The 15,149-nt window shown below is 35.6% G+C and overlaps 1 protein-coding gene across 1 annotated transcript in view; it reads right to left on the bottom strand.

Moving 5' to 3' along the window:
* Positions 1–723: 723 nt before the first annotated feature.
* Positions 724–15,149, bottom strand: part of LOC106177786 (uncharacterized) — a 16,977-nt gene continuing 2,551 nt past the window's right edge. The window contains exons 2-7 of the mRNA XM_013560675.2: positions 7,306–8,558; positions 6,512–6,662; positions 5,010–6,220; positions 4,568–4,750; positions 3,808–4,027; positions 724–3,571 (exon numbers count right to left, since the gene is read on the bottom strand). Of these exons, the coding sequence (XP_013416129.2) occupies positions 3,333–3,571; positions 3,808–4,027; positions 4,568–4,750; positions 5,010–6,220; positions 6,512–6,662; positions 7,306–8,558 (3,257 nt within the window). The 3' untranslated portion in view covers positions 724–3,332. The remainder of the gene's footprint in view (positions 3,572–3,807; positions 4,028–4,567; positions 4,751–5,009; positions 6,221–6,511; positions 6,663–7,305; positions 8,559–15,149) is intronic.

Genomic DNA, 15,149 nt, shown 5'->3' with positions numbered 1-15,149 from the left:
TTCAATATAGTCATCTACGGTACGTCATTTTAAAACGGAATAAAAGGTATGCTATTGAATGGGGTAGCATCCGGGTTCTTACTATCTTCTGCTATTCAAGACGAGCCATCCAGAGTTTATGACTAGAATAACACTCACACCGCCAAGACAATTATTGGATTAATTAATAAATTGTTAAATTAATTAATTGATTAATTTGTTAATTAACTATTTTATTAATTAATGGATGATCACCAAAATCTAATCGCTTCTTCCTTTATCTGACCTATCCTGAAAATTTCATAAAATTGGCACACATGTGACCTATCCTGAAAATTTAATTATTAAATAATTTATCAATTAATGGACCATCATCAAAATCTAATCATTAATTCTTTGGGCCACTTGTGATCGAACATTTTATCAAAGTCCTTTGATTATTTTTTGTGAAATGCTGTACACAGACAAACCCACTAATCAAAAGTAACAAAAACATCTTGGATAATGGAGAAGGTAATGAAATCTTTATATTGATACTAGATTAAGCATTTAGAATGTTATCATAAAGAGACATTTATGAAAATAAAAAAGATCTTGTCGTATTAATAAATCATAAATTACTGAAAGAGACTTTTTTCAAAAAACTAAAATCCAAGAGATGTGGTTACAAAGATGATAAATTCTTATTTATCTCCTCTTACACTAATTGCTTTTTAAAGAAGAAAGACGATCAGACAAGCACAATTTAGTTTCACAACAAACATTTATTTGCCTACAATAAATAACTATATACATCAATTAGGTTGTGTGAAAGCAAAGCCTGTCAATTGAAGAAAATAAGGTCTTAATACAAGCCTCTATATCTTTGCATATTGCTTAATATGTGTCTGGTACCTAAAAGATCATTTTCAAGGCTAACAGTTCAATTAGCATGCTCAACATGAAACTTCAGGTAACAACTAATATCAATGCACCGCACAAACTTTTATGTTCAAAATTCAACCCAAGTTCTACTAGAGTTTTCATATGGATTAGTAGCACTTGTTGACTTATATTTCACCCACAAGATTCCTGTGAGCATATTTAATTTCATCAAATATTCTCAAAACTGCTTTTTCAATATGCTATTTTTGAACCAAATTAGAAATTTTCAATATGCAACATTTAGCCTTATAATCTGCTGAAATCAACATAATAAATGAATTAACTCAAAAATAACTGAAAGCATTTTCTTAATTTACTTGACAATGTGTTCTTGCTGAATGAACTCTTTTTGCAAAAATTAGGATTGGAATTTAAGATTTCACCCATCATCCCTGAACAGAGTATGAGACGCATCTTCAGGCCTCATTTGTTTCTAAGAATGACAATGCCTTTTTTGCCCATACTATAAAATTGTACTTCTGTTGTGTCATTTGATTTGGAATAAAATAAAAAATGAAAATTAGCCAAAAGAGATAATTCCAAATCTGTGACTGATCTTAAATTTCTTTTTAGAGTACCAAGATTACTTTTATTATTTTGTATAATTGTAGTTATGACAAATATTTTTCTTTCCTAAAAGGGACAGTTAAAAAAATCATCAATAAAACAGAAAAAAACAACTTCTACATAACATCATGACACAATTAGCAATGAAACATCTCCTTGCCAGTTCATTCTTCACCTTAGTTCATTCATGACAATTAAATCTTGTCTGAATATAAAAATCATGAGCTAAAAATTATACAAATTTAGTCCTAACTTCTCAACTATGCTTAAGGCTATGACATAATGAAGTAGAATGAATGCACAGGCCAACTTAGTATAGGCTTAAAATGACAACTTACAAATTTGTCAAAAAACATTCATGGTAAGTGGGCAAACAAAACATAGTTCAGGAGAGTTTACGTGATATCTCAAAACTGCAGCAAGTTAAAATTTTTTTTTCAAAAAGTCTTTAGTGAATTACCTTTCTTGTTTGACTTTCTGATTTCTCCAATTTATACAGCAAATGTCAGGCAAACTACATTTTCTTTCCAACAGCTCGTCTTTGCTTCTCCTGGGGCAAAATACTTAGAATGTAAGCATGTTTTCTTTTAAGAAATGCTGAAAAAGTGCTACTTAAGATTTAAAACATCACAACTTAAATTTAGCAGAAACTAAAACAATTTCCCATTTTTCGTCTTTCGGAACTTCTTTTCATTTCAATGTTCACAGTTCACTCTCTTTTTTAGCTAGTAGCATCTGTTCCTTGCATTGTTTTCCTTGACCCTACAAGCCTATTTAACTACACACATTTTATAAATGCAGATACTATGTAACAATATTAACAATAGTGCCTTAACAGACAATGTAATCATTTTCCTTATTAAGACAAAACAGAAATGACCAGCATATAGAGACTTCCTTATCTGCATGTAAAAGCAATAATATAAAGCATACACACATATATATTGGCCTATTGAAATAAATAAAACCCAATATAAATACAAACTAAATACAACCTCAATTCACATTTTGTACTCTGCATAGTTAAATATCTAAAAACATGGTCATAATATGTGATCACATCCAGTGAGTGAAAATGTGATTCAGTAAAGATTAGATGGGCTGTTATCTGAAATTCCAGGCTTTCGTTTAATATGACTTCTTTTGTTAACTACAAGCTGTTTTGATTGGAAGCCTCATATCATATTGATAACTAACAGCAAACTAATCATAATTGTAAAAATTTGTGCATTCAGACATTCCCTTATAATATTGTGACTTCCATTCTCCTCTTAAAGCAGATTCCACTACTTATTATCCAATATCTGTTAAATATTTACACTCAAGATCTGATACAAGGAAAAGGTATGTATTTAGGGTTGACAATGAACCATTGTATTTCTTATAAACAAACATCAAATTCTACAGACTTAGCATAAGAAAGCAGTCCTGATTCTAAAACACGCCACTAGGTATCCAGAGTTAACGACACAAGTATGATACATAGCCCTATTCACAGTCAATGAGATTCATCTAACAACAAACACAATTGCAGTCAAATTGCAAATAACAGTTTCATTTAAGAAATCTGATGAACTTCAACAATATATGTGCAAGTGAACGTACTGTTATGGTAGATATAAATGCACTTTGTCACCATTTAATCTGCAATATGCCAATCAATTTTCCACTGCCATAACTCACGTAAGCAATATACTAGTCTTAGTGGAGGTATATGCACTAGCACGATTAGTAATACTGCTTTACTGTAATTATATTGATAACTGGTACAGCCCAATTCATCAACCCTTTATATTATGATCTTGAGTACAGACAGGTATGTACACACACTTCATATTAACTATCTCTCACACAGACAGCATTCAATCACTGCCAAATATTTCAATGAGCAAGCCATCAGTGAACACAATCCTTCCCCGAAGAGACGATAGCATTCTCCTGTGCTCTACATTGAGTTCTCTGAGATTGGAGATAATCATGAGAAGACGCGGAAAAAGGCCAACCTCTGTAGGGTGATTCATATTGACCTGCCCCTGTAACGTCTGGATGATCAGCTCCTGTAACTTGGATACCTCTTCCTTGTTCTTGATGCCTGGACGTTCTACAATAAAAGATCGGCACAATTCTGTTGTATTATTTTTTGTAAGTAAACTCAAAGCATGTCAGTTTATAAAATATCAACTGGTATTTTATATTAAAAAAAGACAATTAAAAATCAATTACACAGTGAGTGCAAATGTTTTAAAGAAATTAATGAGGATACTGCCTAAGTACAATCGGCTTTGTTAATGATTTCCAACAGACAAATTATCACATGAATACAAAAACAGCCAATACCTGGAGATATTAACATCAAAGCAGCAAAAAGAGCTGTCTCAGAGTCTGTTAGCTTGAATACATTGAAACGTAAGGAGAAATTAAACATTAACTCCACAAAGTTTTCGCCCAGCAGAAACTCTGACTTGAGATTCTCCTTGGTGTAATTCTTTCCATTCTCCAATATTAGCATGGTGTTGCCGTCCACATCTATGAATGCAGAGTTCATTACACATGCTACCTGTAAATAATAAACAATGGCAACATTTACATAATGCATTTAGATATGTGATGAAACAGAGGAGACAATTTAACAACAGGACTGACAAATTAACCCATGTAAACAGAAATCAAACCTGCAATTTGAAAACCAATATACAGTATTGGTTTTCAAAGATAATCGAAAGGGAAAATGCCATGCTCTGTGTATAGACTAATTCATAAATTACTCCAATGCAAATTATGAAAGACAAATGTAAACATAGCTCCAATACCACAATGTGTCACACAAAATATTATGCAAAGATTAAAATAATCTGGACTGCACAATAAAATTAGTCAATGCCTACAACATGTTAGATAATGTCAAAGATTTAAATAAAATTCACAGATTGAACATCATTTAAAATAACTAAATAATGGATAAAGCCAGACAACAATAAATTGCCCATAATATAAAAGTCAGATATTTACTAAATATTTCGTATTATAAATATATTTTCACAGAAAAAAAAAATCAATTTGAACACCCCTTAAAATATTGGCCAAAATATTGTCTTACCTCAAAACAACCCCCTTTAATCAGCAATATCTGGTCATCAGTATCCAAGCTGCTAAAGCCAGGAATTCTTTTTGCAAACTTAACTACCTCTGGTACTGCCTTGTTGTAAAAGGTAGACTCAAAGCCTGTCCAGCACGCAGAGGCCAGCTTTCTGGCTATGGCCTCTTCACTTGGTTCATTACCCTTGAGACGAAGAAATGTTGAAGTTTAATTATAATAAGAAGGGTAGAATATCATGCTATATATACACAATAAAAATTAGGAGAAAATAAAAGACTCATAAACAGTCATTCAATTTAAGTAAATGGTTGTTGAATGCACCAATTTTCATCATTTAAACCAATTGCAAAAAAAGCTTCACATTTTTTATTCACAATAAAATGCCTGGCCAGCTTAGAAAATAAAACAAATTACTGAAACTTAGAAGGTAAAAGTAACTTACATTTGCTGCATTCTCAACATGCTTTTCAACTGGCAAATTCTGTCTCAGCATCTGTGTGTTCTTATATGTGAACCTCAAAGTGTCATTATAAGCTTCATAAATCAGACTGGAAATGCCTTCCAGCTGGGATGAATTGTATTCTTGTGACTGAGGTGTCAAAGACACATGGTTACCAATATGTTGTGGAAGCTGTTGACTCTCTTGTTGGAGATTCTCTGCCAACTGATTGTCACTGCCCATATGATCCAACGTGCCATCCATCTTTGCTCGCTTCTCTATAGGGGACTGTAAGGGTGAGGGCTGCCGGATTGGCCTTTTCTTAAGTGGACTTCTTGAAACCTGGTCAGTGGTCTTAGAACTAGCTGGCTTCATTGCAATAACAACAGGCTGTGATGTTGTTGCTGTAACAACAGTCTCTTGAGAACTAACAATTTGACCAGTGGTCGTTGTTGTTAACTGTAATGGCTGAGGAATAGACTGTAAATTTGCTCCATCTGATGTGCGCATAGCCAAATCTATAGGATAAACCTGTGATCCATCCCCTCCATCCTCTTGTATAATGTACTGTTGGATATTGGAACCATCTTTACTTTGGTGCTGTTTTAGTATTATCCTCCTCAGGTCAGCCTTGACCTTGCTGGTTGTTTGGGCTCCTGGGCTGGTTGTTGTTGCCGTAGTTGCAGTGGCTTGTCCAACCGTCTGATTGGCTGCTTGCATTTTCATCAGCAGATCCATCATGGGTGCTTGTTGCCCAGGTTGTAACTGTGGCACCATCATGATGGGTTGATGCATAGGAGGGTACTGTGGAGTCGCCAATATGGGAGCCAACTGCATTCCAACTCCTGCTCGAGCAGCGGCAAACGTTGATGTTGGAGTGACCTTCTGTTCATTTTTCTTGGTTCTTTTGGGTGTAGACTTTGGTGTTTTCATTGGCAGTGCCTTTTTCTCTCCATTCTCAACATCCCCTCCAGCTCCCATTCCCGCCCCTGTAGCAGCAACAGCCAGTCCCGCTGCTACTGTACCTGCTCTCCCTGGTTGCGACATCTGTTCTCCAACAGCTTTCAGAAGGGATGGGAAATCCCCTGGGCCGGAATCAGATTTGAGGCTGAGAAGTCCATGTAAAGCTTGTGCTGTCTGTGAGTCTTCAATGGTGCGACATGCTTCATTGATCATTTCACGCATCTTTTTGGATCTTCGACCAAGTTTGGCAGCTATAATAAAACAAGAGCTTTTAAAAGAATGATTCTGTGTCAGCAAATCTCTCATAATCTAAGTAAGTAATCAAAATAAATTCAACAGCACACTAAAAAAATTTTGGTTGATTTGATTAGATGTCATAGCCAAGACTACTGCATGGTATAATTTTGTTTTTGTCTTTTATAAAACCAAACATTTAAAGTATCAGCAAAACTTTAATCTTAAGTGGAATAAATACCAGAGGAAAAGTTAACATTGCCATTATTCACTCAAAATTGATAAGAAAAACACTCTCAAAACATTACCTGAACGTGACATCCCCAGAGCTAGACATTTTTGTAAGCGGCAATACTGACACCTGTTCCTAGTTTGTACTGTCACTTCACAGTTCTTATTGTAATAGCATTTTTTACGACTTGGATCTCCAATGTCCTGTAAAGCTCGTCTGAAAAATCCCTGATGATAAAAATGACATACATTAGATAATTATGATGACATCAATTTGTATATGCAACTTTTGAGATCTTTGTAAATTAAAACTAACTCATAACTTTTAAAAAGCAATTTTTCCAGTATTCCACAGAAGCCCACAAAAGTTCACCCCTTTTTTTTTGAAATTACAAAATGCCAACATTAAAAACATATAAAATTGTGTCTTTCATGATTATATACTTTTCAACATCTCTTTTTTTTAATGCACATCAAAGCTAAACCTGTGAACTGCTATTACATTCATCGTAAAGATCTACAGGCAAGGGAAACTGTCACTCCGATCGGTCATGACTGCTGAAGAGCCCAACGACCAGCAAAATTTTTGATAATGCATGATAATACAATAAATGAAGACAAATCACATGTAAACATAGGCTTATCATTATGGGTTACTTAGTTCGGACCAGCACATTAGGAGGACCTGCAGATTACTTGTAGTGCAGTTCCCTCAGACCTTCAGTACTTCTAAAGATGTCCCCTTTGTTTTGGTCTATAAACAATATGAGGTGATATCCTGAAAGCCATTCCCAAGTTAAGGGCAAAAGTGGGCAAAATGGGCAAAAGTGGGCTGCTGCAACAAAATTACAAGTCAAGGCAACAGACTCACCTTGCACCCCTCACAAGCCAGTACACCATAATGTACACCTGAAGACTTGTCTCCACAGACCATACACTTGGGAGGTGGTTCCAAAGGCTGTGACACCATGCCATGTATTTGCAGGTGATGGTGCCCAGCAGGGTTTATAGTGGACATGATGGGTGTTGCTCTTGGGAACCCATCATGGCCTACCGGAGGCACCACAACAGGGGCAACAATGTGTTGCTGGTTGGCCATAGTTTGTATACTTTCTGAATCAGAAGAAATGACAACAGCAGATATTTCTGTTGGAATGTCCGTTCCATTGCCACTGTCTGTAACAATAGTGACGGTCCCATCCTGTTCAGGGCTGGTGGCAATGATAATGGGCTGCTGTGAGCCATCTTCTGAGGTTTGTATGGTAAAAGTCTCAGCGGTCATGTCAGTGTTGGGGTCAGTCACAAGGACCACCTTGGACATGTGGTCTGTTTCGCCATCACCCTCTACTGTGGTGTCCACATGGTGCTCTGCCTGGGTGATGTGTTCTGTGTCTTGTATGGTGTAAGACTCCTGGCTCCCATCTGCTGTTACAACCATCACATTGGCTGGCAGCCTGTGCTCTTGCTGATGGTTGAGGGATGCTTCAGCTTCAGTAGGAACAATACTATCACCATCCAACTGAGGCTGATCTGTCTGGTGTTCCTCCACTGTTGTCAATGGGGAATGCTCCTGCCCAATTATAACGCCCTGTTCATCCACAAACACCCTGGTCATCCCAGTTAAATCAGCAGCACTGCTATGCACTATAGTGTCCTCTGAGGTCACCTCTGTCCCCTGGGTGTTAGCACTGGTGGGAGCAGAGAGCACAGTGCGTGGATCTTCCGATGTAGAGCTAATTATGTGGTCAATTGTGCTGACCTCTGGTGGTTGTGTGACTAGCTCCCCCTGAACGTGACCAGGGTGCACGGATGATATTACATCACGTATAGAATTTTCCTGGGTTAACATGTCTGTGGTGGTGATAGTATTAGAAGCAGTGGTGAGACTGTCTTTATCTGACAGTGACTGCTGCACAGGCTGGACCTCCTTTGTTTCAGCAAGGGGGAGAATGCCTGTGTGTCCTTTGTCTGTGGGGTTGTTTGTGTTTTCCTGGCCACCAAGACCTGTATCTGCAGTGGCTGTAGTAAGACCTGCTGCCATTTCTGTTGAACATGGTAACTGTTCTCCATTAACTGGCAATTGTGTTTGCCCATCCTCAACACTGGACTCCAACTGGACTTCACCTGATATTAACAAATAGATGCATTTCATTACAGTATCAAAGAACATAATTTTAATAGAACATACCATGTGCCCAAAATACTGATAATGTAAAAATTAATGGTAGCTTAAAAAATTAAGTAAAATCACTTTACAACGCTACCTTTGGCAAATAAGCCTGACAATATGAATACATTATCAATCATGAAAAGCACTTTTTAGATAAAACAAGGCCAGGCTTTATTCCTTAAAAATAATTCTTGAGAAATTAACAAAGTTTGACCATGAACCAAAGTTACAATTTACAAGTAAAACATACATAAATAATCAAGTTCAGGTTCATTTATTCAGTATTACAGGCCTTCAGTCACAAAAATAACCACTGACTTTGTTACTAAATTTCTACAGCGTGTACATTTAATATGTAGTCTCCTGGGGTCATGGAATGCCCTTTCTCATTCCGTTCTGTGTTCCTAGCTACACCTAAATGACGTCAGTGTTAAATTCAATTTGACTCCAGTTATGCAGCATTATATACAGCATGTTCACACAAATAAGCAAGCTAACCAGTGTTGGATACTGTTTTACAATTACTTGGAGATTTTAAATTAATTTTCCTCAGCATCTTTTTCACCCCAGGACTACATTATCTTACCCCTCCATTACTGTCCATATTTTTCACCACACAATGGAGCCCCCAAGATGAAAGAAAGAACTAATTTATATAACAGCTGTGATTCAACATCATTCCTGAAGGAGGACTTTTCTAATTCTCTACCTATGTCTGCCACTGTTTAATAAATATTAGATAAGCTTATGTTCACATGTACCCATTACTGCATTATAATTCAACCAAAAGGCACAGAGTTAGTTGGTTCTTTTCAAAAATAGATTATCACAATGTGATGGTGTCACTTAGTTAAGTTTCAATGTATTTTGATATCAATTTAACCTTGTCTGCAAAGCATTTAACCTAGTATTAATATCCAAAATATGGTTTCAAAATACACACATTGCTATTTTGGAACTTATCACCTAAAGCTAATTTAATTTTGATGGCATGGCTCCCAACCAATATGGAGATAAAGGAAAAATGCGTTCTGCTTCAGATCATCAACTCTATGTATTACACCACATTAAAAGTCTGGACTAGAACAATGGGTTATCCTTTTCCACATCTTTGAAACAGTTTAGTAACATAGACCCCATTTCAAGAGATTAGATCGATCTACTTTAGATCGACCTAACTCCCTGGGGGTTCACGCTAAAAAGCTGTCAGCCGAGCGGACACGAAAGTTAATTACCCCCTTACAGCTTGTAGTAGGCGGGACGGACATTTCAGCCGGATTATCTGACAGTAATCTAGTGAGACTCCCCGCAGGGATAGATCGATCTAAAAGCTCTGGGAATACAGCCATAGACTTTCAATGTACTTTTTGGCACTAGCCAAGACTAGGCCAATGTGAAGTAGGTCTTCATTTCAATTTGCTTTGAAGTACTGTCATTAAAAGACTTGCTATTGAGTCTTTATTTTTAATCAAACTATTTCTAGACTTTCGTAGGATATTAAGGATCAAAGACCTGCTGCTAAAAACTTCTTATCCAGACCTTTATTTAGGGCTGCATGCCATGTCAATATGAAAGCCAATATTGATAAAAAATGAAAGCATGTTATTTTAAGTTTAACACCTATAAGGATCCCTACCTGACGTCAGACATGAACTATAAGAAACATTAGCTAAGAAAGGTAGTACAAACATACAGCATAGAAACCATATCAGATTCTTTCTTCTGACACATTTTATCATTTCATCTCAATAAAATGAGGAAGAATGTCACAGAGCTTCTTTAAAGAAATATACGTAACTATTTAAATGAGATTCACATTCCACAAAAAAAAAAAAAAAAAAAACATTGTAAACTACTAATTGAAATATAATAAATTCCATTTTACCACCAAAATAGGGGTAATAATTCTGGAAATTATTCTTGCCATCAGACCACGTGGACCTTCATAGATGGCTATACCTCTTAAGAGATTATTAAAAAAAAAAAAAGAGGACAAACTCTGCATGTAGGAATGGATTCATTCATCACTGGTATATATGGGAAAATATGACATTCATTAAGAGACTTTAAAAGGATTACGCGGTCTTCCTTTCAAGTAGGTCAGCCATACTTAGGTCTCGGCCTTGCTAGACCTCGGCTCTTCTCGATGTGAATGCTCTCTTAGTTGCACATACAGCTCTGTAGCACATACAGTCTCACAGAGCCCCTTCCTATAAAAAAAACACAGATACAAAAGTGGCACTTGACACACTTCTTGAATACAGTTTACTTTTCTTGGAGCCTAATTGTGTCTTTTTCCCCCCTTAGGGGTTTATGACTTAATTGAGAGCAAGTACTGCAGATAATTTCTATTTAAGGGTGGTTGAAGGCATGCAACTGGGAACACTAAGTAATGTTTGGCAAATTTGTGAAGTCCTAAGAATATTAAATATGCCTCTGTCCCTTATCAGTATCGGCCTGTGTACCTTTTGTGGACCCTATTTCTACTCAAAAGTGAGGCTTGCCATCTATAGCACTGGAGGGGGGGAGATGTAAAGCTTCCCAAATACCCTTTTTACACAAAAATTTTGGGGACTTTTTGAAATATATACAAGACATAATTTTGTGTAGTGGGTTCCACATTTGATGTAGGATTTTTTTCTCACTGTATTAAGGGACAGGCCTGGATCTACTACTCGATTTAAGGATGTAGATAACAGGGGTAGCTATCTTCTAAACCGACCAAGATATACCAACATGTTACATATCAATAGAAAGCTTATTTCAACAGCTTTTCATTTCATATCCTTATTTTATTATGTAATCGTTATGTAATGAGATATAATGCTTAATAGGGGTACTCAACATGATCTTTACACCTTAAAAACTAGAAGTCCACTACAAATGGACATGTGTAGACAGCTTGACTCGTGAGCCCTCATTGGGATCAACAAGAATGCGCCTCAAATTAGCGATATGTGTTAAATTAGCAGAGATATCAAAATAAACCTGGTTTCCAGTTCAACGAGACCCCCTAGCCTAACTAAAGCACGCGTAAGTTGAAAACGGAGCTGATGTTATGAAATCCCAGACACATGATTTCAGACAAACCTTAGATCTAACGAATGAATGCCAGTTTTCATCGGTTGAGAGTTCTAATTAATTTTGACACTGGTCTAAATGGTTCTCTTGAAGCCATAAACTGAAGCTGAGAAATCAGCCTTTTAGTGCTCCCCGGAGATTCCAACGTTATATAATCAGTGAGCTGCATTGGCAAGCTGAGAAATTTAGTTATTTATACTGGTTCAGCCCTCTACTCACTGCCTATGTAACTGTCACTATGTCTTTCATCCATTTTTAACATATTATTGAACATTTTCAACCGGAGGCCCCCTCCATGCATTGACAGCAGCCACCATGTTAGTCGTGACGTCAGCCTTCTTCACCACGTGACACCTAGGGGGAGTGCCTTTGCCCATATACGTCTCATCTATATGTCTGCTTTTTAAAGCTTTAATAGATCATCAGAATTAAGTTCACTGATAAATTCAAAATGAAAAGTATTGTTTGGCAAGTGAAAGCGGGATGTTACTCACAGAATGTGAAAGGCTTAGCAGCAATCTAGTACGGGAAATATACAGCTGCACAGTGAAGCTGCCAATCAAACACATATATGGACAAGTGTGACCTACTTTAAAACTCAGACACGCTACCACAGGGGTAAATCACCAATTAGGCTAAAATTACGGGTTTATGTGTAAACTTCCATTATGTTAAGATAGGCTGATATGTAGTTGATATTTCATCTATCTAATACTGACAAATTCAGAAAAACACCCAAATTTTACTGTTTTACTGTTAATTACTACCTTAAAATAGGCTGGTGTGTATGTGTGCCTGCGCACATACACATGCTTGTTTCAATGTTTGTATACCTGCAACTCCCTTGTACTGCTTTATGATAATTTCTGCTAACCTTCTGCTGAATCATAAAGTACTAAACAAAATAATCCTTATGCGATAAGCAATGTATGATACCTCCGATGCCTTAACTTGAAACAGAAAATAGCATCTGACAAACATGGGATACCCTTCCCATTCACTTTGAATGATAAAACAAATTATTTGCCACAGGAAGCCTTCAGCAACTTCAAATCTTTCCACTTTGTCAAGCAGCCCCAGAGATATGAGTTTGGGCTTGGTATGAGCAATTATACAAATGGGAGAGCACACTGCCCTTTAAAAGGTTACCACCAACCCCCTGAGAAAATCTAGTATATTCAAAGGGCATAATATCCTGTGAACACTATGCCTATTCTGATCTCTATGCTGTGATTCTGGAATAAATCTGCATCGTTCTCAGCACAATTATTGATCAGACTCAGTGCTACATAGGTTCTTGACCGCTGCTTCGTATTGCACGATCTGAAAATGTCCAGGATATAAATCTTTTTAGAGTGTTGAGTATTAACTTTCAAATAGTAGTAATTTCAATTTTTAGTAATTTCTTATTTAAAGTATGAAATCACTTTTACGTTTTATGGTCTCTAGAGAATTTTATCCTGGAAAAGTGTTTCTTGTCTTTTTTTTTTTTTAAACAATACTCTAACTCCTCCAACAAACTTTCATTTTTATTAAATGAATTGACGTTATTTGCCCTGGAGACTAAAAAACTCAAGAACAGTATTAAAATAACTTTGTTCAGACAACAGGAAGAAATAAGCTATCTTATGCTTTTTTCTTTATTTTTATTTCTTTTCTTTCATTTATTAATCAAATTACTCAAATGCAAAAATGTTTCTAAAAAAAGTGACAAAAATGATAGGGTTGTTACAAAGCTGATGTTACCATAAAATAACAAAGTTAGTAATTTTTTCCTTGGGCTTTATTTTGGTAAATATTTTCTCACATGTATTGGTCTTTTTTAAATTAAGTACTATGAATAACCAGAATTCAGATCAAATGTCTCGAGTATCTTTTAGTGTATAGTGTATATATGAAATCATGCAATGTTTAAATTTAGACAGTTATCATTGTTGTTCTTTGTCTATTTCAATTTACTTTATTACCATTATAAGTACTGTGGGTAAGTGATTTAAAGCAACTGAAAAAGTTTAAAAAACTTCCAATTTTCATTCAAATTTTAGCATGTTTTACCCCAATCCTATATCCTTTAAGAGGAAAGAAAATATCTGCCTCTAACCAACAAGAAATTCTGATATGACTTACATATATTATTTCTCTTCTAACTAATATGTAATAGCATAGCACAAGAATCAAGTGGGTACGAAATTTACACTCTTGCTTAAGAGCTTAAGTTTCATTATTCAATTATCATTCAGTCATTAATGACAACTAATATTGTATTGCATTTAATGGGTATAAAATTAAGACTAAGTTATATGGTAAAACTAATGCCTTTAAGATTACTAAAAAGAAATAACTTATGTTAATTTTTGTTTTTCCCCCTTATAAGTTAAATTCTTTATTGATCAACTAGAGGTTATTTAATTTTCACGTAGTATCCTTCTCACTACAACTTGCCAAATGAATGCAGTTTTATTCTACAATTGCTAAAATTGCTACTTAAATCTGTAAATTAATATACATACATGACATATCAAAATCAATCAAAAAAATTCATCCATCAAAATTTTCAGGCATGTTTATATGTGCAGTAATATTACTGGTTAACTGCATGTTTTAGTACACACGGACAAAAAATGTAGTACCACTAGGATGAAAGCGAACACCTGGGATTACAGAGATCTCCTGTCTCGGAATGCGTCCAAACCAGGGCTACACCTAAATGATAACATGACTGAGTATTTTATAAAGGGAAGAAACCCAACTCATAAGTTCAAATTCAGGTCAGGTCAATCTAATTTCAGTAGCCTATTTATAAACAGACCAAGAGTCTGATATTTATGCATAAATGGATCAATTTCTAATTCTGTCCTGTCTACAACTTTGAATAATTATGTTCTACACACATTTCTAATAATACTTCCTAAAAAAGATCCCTCTCCATAATGTAATATTAAATCAGTTCTAGAATTGCAATGAACGATGAATTTCCAAATCATCATCATCAATACTAAAAATTATCAAGACCTGACATTTCACAGGCAAAAATATCATATAAATATTGGAATCCCAAGGGCCAATCTAAATATTCTGACCTTCCTATGAAACAAGGTAGACCTACATTTAATATATGTCTTGTATACTGTGTATGTTGGGGGGGGGGGGGGGGGGGGTCAAAATATGCATGGACTTAACATAGTAAACTACCTTCAAGGGCAGGGGACCAAAATATAAATAATTGTTGTTAACAATGACAATTTTGAGTCTCCATATGCATTGCCTGTTTCAGCTGAAAAAAAAAACACCCTTACACAATTACATTTTCCAGCAAAATTATGTTCCACATAACTCTTTACATCTCTTATCATGAACATGAATGACCTCTATCAGCCCATTTATATGGAACCTTAATTCAGATCCATTCCTTAGAAATAGGATAAGTTAACTGCTCAGAAACATAACAAGGATCCAGAGCTTTA

This window comes from Lingula anatina, chromosome 2, assembly GCF_051362555.1.
Source record: "Lingula anatina isolate TDL-2025a chromosome 2, LinAna3.0, whole genome shotgun sequence".
NCBI classification, from domain to species: Eukaryota; Metazoa; Brachiopoda; class Lingulata; order Lingulida; family Lingulidae; genus Lingula; species Lingula anatina.
This window is presented reverse-complemented; position numbering and strand designations above follow the sequence as displayed.